An 8,862-nucleotide genomic window follows, 5' to 3' on the forward strand; every position below is an offset into this window, starting at 1 on the left:
CTTGTTGCTATACTCAAGAAATACAATATCCACGGCATAGCTTGCTGTTTTCGCGGTAACCGAGATGGTGTTAATTATAATGGTGATGGTGGTAATAATGAAGGCTTCATTATAAACATAAGGTCGTATGATGATGAAGATAGCGACGGCAGTTTTTCCTGGAAATCTGAAGACAGTTACGTTGATGACAACGATAACGATCATGGTTTTGTCTACGATGACGACAATGATAGTGGGGGCTATGCTGGGATAGGATGGGAAGAAGATACGGTGGTTGAATACGATTTTGATTTTGAGAGAAGAGCTGAAGAATTCATTGCCGAGGTATTCATGGATGGATGGGAAGATTGGTATAGGGAGTTAGGAACAGCTTGATGAATTACTAATTTAATACATATGCGTGGAATTTTTTGTTAATCTTTTTAAATTTGTGGGAAGATTGGGTTTTTTTTGCTGTTTGTTGTGGGGTGATTCAAGGTGCTGAACATTGTTAGCCAAGGAGGAAGGTTATGAGAGAATTGAAGTAGAGAGTGACTGTTTCGGGGTTATTGAGGAGCTGCGAAGACAACAGAAGGGCTCAAGTTCTTTTCATTTGATGTTGGATTTTTTTTTTTTTGAGGTAGAAAAGGAACTTAGTTAATAATTAAGGAGGTAGTTAAGTTTACAAAAGGCGATCTCTCACTGTGAGAGAACAAAAGTACAGTCTGATCAGAAGCACGATCATCTAGAGAGATACAGTCAGAATCTAGGTAGTTTATACAATAAGGAGGGGGACTTTGTAAAACAAAAAGCTGGTTCCGTTCAGTTGCCTCCTTCCGTGCCTCCTTTGCCATGATGTCAGCAACTCTGTTCTTCCCTCTTTCTCCATAGTATAGTTGGACCTCAGGCAGTTGAAGAAGCTGCGCCCTGCATTCAAGCAATGGTGGGGTTAGGACACTATTGCTTGTGTCATTTAGATCAAGCACTATGTTCCTGCAGTCTGTTTCAATTTGGCATCTATCCCATCCATTGTTCCTGATCCATTTTAATGCAAGGGAGATTGCCTGTAGTTCTGCATCTTGTGCTGAAGGTGAGAAACCTTTCCATTTGAAACCTTCTATCCATATACCCTTGTCATCTCTAGCAACACCTGCACAGCCCACTTGTTTGGAGTGGTTGATGTATGATGCATCCACATTTATTTTAATGAAGTTTTGGGGGGGGGGGATCCCAGGCAATAGGCTTAGGCTCTGTTCTGGCTGAACTAACACTGGAAAAGTACCATTCAGCAGCAGCCCAAGTGCATTGGGATGTAGATTTTTGAACAGGGGAATTTGAGTGTGAGAATATCCAGGAGTTTCTCCTCTTCCAGATGAACCACAAAGCAAAGGTGAAGGTGATGTGCCAAGGGATATTGTGGTGGCTTAGAAGTTTGTCTTTCAGGTTCCTAGATAGCCAATTTGGGAAGGTATCTAGCTGTGAGTCAAATGTAGAGGGAGGTGGCTTAAGCTCAGTCCAGAATTCCATAGCTCTTGGGCAGTCAATGAACAAATGGGTAAGGGTTTCAATGTTTGCAGGGCAAAAAGCACAATATGGTGTGGGTTTGCAGTGTCTATTATACAAGTTCCTTGCAGTGGGAAGTCTATCCCATAACAGTTGCCATAGGAACAGTTTGATTTTAGGCAGGGTATGCACCTCCCATACACATCTCCAATGGTACTCAATGCAAGGGGTGGTAAGATCTGAGTTTATTATCCAAGCCTTTGCAGCAGCACTATCAAACTTCCCTCTTTTTGTCCAACTTGTGAAATTAAAATCTTCACAGTCAGATAATTGAACACTGTTAATTCGAGCCCTGATATCCTCTGGAAATACAAAGCCTAGCTCACCTTCTAACTGTTCTCTATCACTAAGTATTGCACTGAGGGATTTATATTGTGAAGAGAGTGTTAAAGGTCCCACAATCAAAGTTCTTGGAGTCTCATGATGTAGCCACTTATCTTCCCAAAAAGTGATTTTCTCTCCATTCCCAGGTTCCCACATCAAACTATGTTTGAAGAGCTCCCATCCTTTTCCTATGGCAGACCAAATGTGGGAGCCTTTGTTAAAAGGGGTTGGGTTGGGTTTGTTTTTTACATACTTCTCAAAAAGGAGTTTTCCAGCCCAATTTGATCTGGTATCCACCATCCAGCACAGTCTAGCAAGGCTAATGAGATTAAGGTCTGAAAATTTCAGGAATCCCAGCCCACCCCTCTCCTTAGGTTGACAGACAAAATTCCAAGCTATCCAAGTTATCCTCTTTCTAGTGATATCCCCCCCCCAGAGAAAGTTTGAGCATATGGAGTCAAGCTTATTTAGGATGCACTTTGGTAATTTTACACAGTTCATTTGGTACCTGGGGATAGAGAACAAAGTGGACTGGAGAAGAGTGAGTCTTCCCCCCCTTGACAGTGTCTTTGCTTTCCAGGAGGCTAACTTCTTCCCAATTTTTTCAATAAGGCCATTTAGTTGCCTCCTAGTTGGCTTTTTCTCAGACAGGGGGTAACCTAGGTAAATGCCTAAGTCTGCAGATCTAGTAACATTTAGGGTTTGTTCAAAATCATCAATCATGTGGATGGGGGTGTTAGTAGAAAAATAAATTTGGCTCTTCTGTTCATTTATCTTCTGACCAGAGATGGAACAAAAATGTTTGAGGGTGTCACTCAGGGATTTTAGTGTTTTGCTATCAGCAACCCCAAAGAGTAGGACATCATCAGCAAAAAGGAGGTGAGAGATTGAGGTCTGGCCCCCTCTAAATCTAAATGGTTTCCATTTATTCAGGTTGCATTGATCATGGATCTGTCTGGATAAGAACTCAAGACAAAGGATGAAAATGTAAGGGGATAGGGGGTCACCTTGTCTAATCCCTCTAGATGGGTGGAAGGGGGAAGAGAGCTTACCATTTATGAGAATTTGGGAAGAGACAGAAGAGATGCAGGACATGATAAGGTGTACAGTCTCAGGTGAGAAGTTGAAAAAGAGAAGGCAGTGCCTTATGAAACTCCACTCAAGCCTATCATAGGCTTTCTCCAAGTCTAGTTTCAAAGCAAAAAGACCTCTAGAACCTCTTTTTTTCCTCATAGAGTGTAAGACTTCAGAGGCAATTATGTAATTTACCTCTGTCCCCCTCCCTTTTAGGAAACTGTTCTGGTTTGGAGAAATTATTGAATACAGGTGAGGTCTAATTCTGTTAACCAGAATTTTTGACAAAAGTTTGTAAGAGGTATTGACAAGGCTAATGGGTCTAAAGCTAGTGATTTTACATGGAGAAAGCACCTTGGGAATGAGGCAAACAACTGTTTTGTTTATTTCTGGTGGGATTTGTTTGGAGGAGAAGATAGAGTTTATTAATGACAAGCAGTCCTGATGAATAAAGGGCCAAGAGGAGTGGAAAAATGAGGCATGGAAACCATCAATTCCAGGAGCCTTGAGAGCTCCAATAGAGAACATGGCCTCCTGGATTTCAGGCAGGGAGGAAGGCCCTGCACAGTGTATACTACCAGAAGAGTGTGGGGTGGAGGGGACAGAACAGGGCTCAGAAGAGAAGAGTTTTATGAAGTGAGCAAGAATATGCGAGTGAATATGACCAGGGTCAGTGATCCAATCCCCTACATCATTTTTCAAGGCATGAATTTTGTTCCTTCTGTCCCTAATAGTTGCTGAGCAATGGAAGAACCTAGTGTTTCTATCTCCTTGTGACAGCCAGTCAGTTCTAGCTCTAGTAGCCCAGTAAAGTTGTTCCTGGTCAAGTGTTTCACTCAGAAGTTTCTGTAGGCTACTCTCAAGGTCAAACAGGAAGGGGTTAGAGGGATTTGATTGGTAAGCTAGTTGGACTCCATTTAGTCTAGCATTTATTCTTTTAATTTGGCTTCTGAAATTCATAGGGTGATTTTTACTCCAGGTCTGTAAATCTGCAGTGAGCATGTGCAGCTTGCTGTGGAGATCTCCCAAGTAAGAGGGCCAATTATGTTGGACAAAGGAAATGAAATCTAAGTCAGTTAACCAGAGAGGTTCAAATCTGAATGGTTTCTCACCAGGGAAAATTTGTGTTGCTGTGAGAGTCAGTAACAAGGGGTTATGATCAGAGGAAAGTCTAGGGAGATTTCTAACAACATTCTGAGGGTGCATTTGAACCCAGTCAGCAGTAGCCAAAAATCTATCTAATCTCTCTAAGATTGGATTTCTTTTTTGTTTGTTGAACCAAGTAAATTTGTGCCCCACATACCCCAAGTCTACAAGATTGCAGTGTTCAATGGTATCATTAAAGGCACTCATTTGATGCAAGGGATGAAGATTGCCCCCCCATTTTTCATGTTGATAACATAATTCATTAAAGTCACCACATACAAGCCAAGGTAAGGACATAGATTCACTCATCTTTTTCAAAGACTCCCACATTTCCAATCTAGCATTAAAAGAAGTAGAAGCATAGATTGCAGAAAGAAAGAATTTGTGTTTTGAATTTACCTGTACCACAGCATGAATTGCACGTGGTTCTTTACTCACAACATGGAGAGAGTTGAAACCAGAGTTCCACAGAATGAGGATGCCTCCGGAGTAGCCAATTGGATCCACCACCTCGAAGGAGTTATAGGGTAGGATTGAGAGTATGTGTTCACAGCTGATTTTTGGCACTTTAGTTTCGGTTAGGATGATGATATCAGGGTTGTGATCCCTAATCAAGCAACGGATGTTGAGTTTAAAGCCATCACGGGCTATCCCCCTAGCATTCCATAGTAGGATCGACATTCCGGGTTTCATGTGGGGGAGCTTTGATAGTTCCTTCCTCGTGGGGTAGGCAATCTGAGTGTTGAGGTCGACATATTTGCTCAGAAACGGACTGAACATGGAGGTGGTGTTCTTTTTTATCTTGATTCCCGACATTTGGGTCTCTTTCCCTTTTTGTTTCCCCCACCCCACTGAGAGATGAAGTTGTTGGGCTTCCTGTGCAAGGTGCATGAGTTTGACGTTGTTTGTGCCTGACACTGATTGAAGCACCAGCAAGTCGTCGGTAATCGACAACGCTTTTCTTACGCTCGGAAGAACGGGAACCGGGTCTAGTATGAATTGTAATTCCCATGGTACCGCCATTAGTGAGCCTTCCTTGTTCAGTTTTTCCATCCACCATTTGAATAGTATCCCGAGTGGTTCGCTGATGATGGAGACATCCGACAGGGAGGGGACATGTGCTGGAACAAGGTAAAAAGGATTGTCCGGGGACGCCATTCGCAGGTTGGAGTAGAGGGGGGACTGATCTTCCGGGCTTAGGAGAAGCCCCCTGATGCTCGTCGGCGAGATCGCATGCCATTCCCCGAACAGGCCTTGAGCGTAGAAGGACATTAGGTTGAGCATTGTCTCCGGGAAGGTTATCACCGGCTTCGTCTTGGTGATAATGTTCCTGTCCTGCGATGGTTGAAGATGGACAATCGAAGGGGGCATGATCGGAGGTCTCAGGAAGCCTCCCTGATCCGCTAGCTCGTCCGGGTCTAAATTGATGAGCTTGTTCAAGTAGTCTGGGAGAGACATGCTTGCCATGGTCGCTGTTTTGGTTTTCTTGTGATGGATGGCAGTGGTGGTAAGGTGGGAGGAGTGGTAGATAGTGAAAGGGGATGGATAAAAGAAGGGTAAAGGGTTTCTCGGAAATAGTCATTTTAAAATTTTTTATGGGAAAGGAGGAAAAATTGGTGATGAGACAGGAGGGGGAAGGGCGGCGAGAGGTAGGGGTTAGCTGTTGTTGAGTGTTGCAGGGAAGTTGAAGTGACAAGTTGGGAGAAGGTAAGGAATTAGAAGGCAAACTGTCATTTTTGGTGGGATTTATAGTTTCCTCGGGCCCCACAAGTTGAGATAAAATCTCAAATTGATTTTCCGTATTTTTGGATGAGTGTGGGCCCCACGTGTTTACTTTTTGATTTTTGGAAGCCAAATTACCGGTGGATATTACCCCCCTATTCTGTATTTGGCGCCAAACTTTTTGATGTTCCTGCATCGGCGATTTCGTTGTTGCCGGAATGGTATTTCCGGCCATTGTATCCGTTAGTTTGATGTCCGTGGAGTGCTGACCCTGGTTTCTCCTTGAGATTTGATCCAAGTAAATCAATCTCTGTTTGAATCCTCCTATCCACAGTCCGTCCTTCCTCTGTTTTTCGTAATCCATCATTACCAGGATTCGGGCATATCTGAGGTTGCCCTGCTCTAATTTTCTGGTAGTGGCTCGAATGAAAACTCCCAGTGAGTTCCCTATTTTCCTAAGTATGCAGTCATTCATGAATTCAATAGGTAGCTCCGGGAGCTCGACCCAAATTGGAATGCGGTTGATCTTCTCCTCTGAGGGTTTAAACCCTGCTCTCCATTTCTGAACATGTAAGAAGGTACCATTAATGAACCAAGGTCCGCCTGACAGGACTTTTCCCATGTCTGCCGCGTCTTCAAATTTAGATATGAAGAATCCCTTCCCAATTGGAAAGGATAGTACCTTTGCCTTTGGTTTCCATATGCGAGGCAGAGTTTGCACAAGGTATTCAGTGGAGAAGGATTTTCCATGAGGTTTGGATATAATTGCATTAATCCATGGTTGGCAAAGGGAACTATATTCTTCCTGGGTAATTGGAAGAAAAACCTCTTTTGTTTCATCGAAATTTGAGGGGGGTGAGGAGGCTGGGAGGGTGGACAAGGCCTGCAAGGGGTTCGTACTACCACCCAATTGAAGTGCTTTTTTGAAGGAGAAGGGGTGCGTGGTGGTGGGTTGTTTTGGGGGAGTTGGTGTGGGGAAGGAAGGGTGGGAGTTCTTGACGGCAGATTTGGGGAGGGGGAGAGGGAGGAGAGGTGGGTGGTGGGGTGAAGTGGTGTTTGGTGGAGTTGGAGGAGGTGGTGGATCCGGTGGCTTTTTCGAAGTGCTTGGTTTCACTCTCTCACTAGGACTCTCTCTCTCTCTCATCCTATCTATTAACTTGCTAATTTGCTATGTATTGTTTGCATTCTCATTTGATGTTGGATGATATTATAGATTTTTGTTCTAGTTTTAGTAGTGTTAAGTGGTCGTTTGTTAAGCGTAGTGGTAATAAAGTAGCCCAGCCATGATTTGGCTAATTTCTAACCTTGGGATATGGGTTAGAGAGTATAGAATAATGTAATCCCTACTTGTATTGTTGATGTTGCTTCTTATGATTTAGTAATATAATTCCCGTAATGGGTTTTCCTTTTTTTTTTTTTTTTTTTTGTATGATTTTGAAATGTAGATTGAGTCAAGGACCCTCAAGGTAGATTGTGACGTTTAGCATAGTTATTCACGAAAGTATGCGTTTGCTATGTTAACATGAGGAGTTTGAGAATTAGCACGTGAGATGGAGATTAAAAATTACTTATAATTAGCCAATGTCTTTTTCGGTCCCGTAACAAATAAAGGCCACTTTAGTCTTCAAAAAAAAAAAAAAAAAAAAAAATAAAAATAAGGGCACTTTATTTGTTTTACTAGTAATTTAATGTTATTCTAATCTCCTTAGTACCAACCTCTTTTGCTGCAAATTCTTTGGGATTAAAAGACAAATATTCTAATGTCAATTTTTAAAATCGAACATGTGATTGATTTCAAGCTTTGCGATTAAAACTCCCATTTCCACTCTCGAATTAGCTCCAACAATAAACACCCTCTAAATTGTACTCTTTACTTTTTTTTTTTTTTTTTCTGAATGACTTTACTCTTTTTTTTTTCTCATTGTTAATTTGTTATATATGCCTATATGGTTTTTATTTACTAGTAACACTTTCTCTTTTCATGCTTGCTAATGCATACTACCTCCGTTAACATTTACTTGCAACTTTGGCCGGGGTATTATTTGAGAGACATAAAATATTCCAAAGTTGCAAGTAAATGTTAATGGAGGTAGTATTTTAATTGAAAAATATCTTTAATTATCAATACGTAAAGATTATAAAAACTTGATATAATGAAAGTATAAATTGAGACAAATTTAACAAGATTTAACATGATTATATTTTTCTTTAGCTATATACAGATATACATCATCAAAAACTAGTCAGAGTGAAATATTTAAATAGCGTAAAAGTCAAACTTTTGTAACTTTGCAAGTAAAAAAAAAAATTAAAGAAAACAAAGGAAGTTTCTTATATGGAGTTTAGGGAAACTGATTTTGGCACACCCTCTATTGATTTTGGCACATCTTTATGTGAGAGCACAGTTTTCTATGCTCTTCTCACCCCTATGTGAGCTGCAAGTTCTGACATGATGATGAAACTGTGCAAAATTGGTCTATACAGTACAATCTAGTAATAGTGATCTGCAATAAGCGATCTTGATTGACTCTACCCACAACCAATCCAAAATTATGTAGCTCCAATTATCTAATACCTTGATATTTGAGACGAACTGCTACAAGAAACTACTACAGTACAAGATGGGGGGTTAAATTGTAGTAAGCTCCTTGATTAGTTGACAAATTCCATGGAATAAAACAAATACATAAAGGAACTTAATGAAAATACCTTAAATTTTATGAGAGGAAACCTTCCAAGCTAATTGTTGGTAAAACCTTGACCAATGTTAGCGGATAAAACTATCCATTTATACAATATTTATTTAATAAATATGTGCCTCTGTTTTTTTTAGTTGACACGTTTTCTTTTGGGGTAAATTTTATACCTTGTTCTTTTAATGTACCCCACTTGCTTTATTATTCTTTTTCCTCTCCTTATTACGTGTGTCTAAATTAAACATGTCAAATAGAAACGAAGAAATACAACTCAATTGCATAAAACTCTGTAACATTCTTACATTCACAATGTTACAATAAAAATAAATAAATAAATAAATAAATAAAAGAAGGGAGT

At 40.7% G+C, this 8,862-nt stretch overlaps 1 protein-coding gene across 1 annotated transcript; it reads right to left on the reverse strand.

Annotated features, from left to right (window-relative positions):
• Nucleotides 1–615: 615 nt before the first annotated feature.
• LOC145597741 (uncharacterized) lies at nt 616–6,970 on the reverse strand. Its single transcript, XM_081653984.1, has 2 exons — nt 4,486–6,970; nt 616–906 (listed from the first exon to the last, which is right to left on the reverse strand). Exon 1 carries the CDS (start codon nt 6,950–6,952, stop codon nt 4,742–4,744), a length of 2,211 nt encoding a protein of 736 aa, XP_081510110.1. The 5' UTR covers nt 6,953–6,970; the 3' UTR covers nt 616–906; nt 4,486–4,741.
• Between the last annotated feature and the right edge of the window lie 1,892 nt (nt 6,971–8,862).

The sequence above is a fragment of the Chenopodium album genome, chromosome 20 (assembly GCF_948465745.1).
Source record: "Chenopodium album chromosome 20, dcCheAlbu1.1, whole genome shotgun sequence".
Taxonomy (NCBI): domain Eukaryota; kingdom Viridiplantae; phylum Streptophyta; class Magnoliopsida; order Caryophyllales; family Amaranthaceae; genus Chenopodium; species Chenopodium album.

Bases quoted from the DNA above. Each gene is read 5' to 3' on its own strand.
- LOC145597741 (XM_081653984.1), bottom strand. From the start codon at position 6,952: ATGAGAGAGAGAGAGAGTCCTAGTGAGAGAGTGAAACCAAGCACTTCG.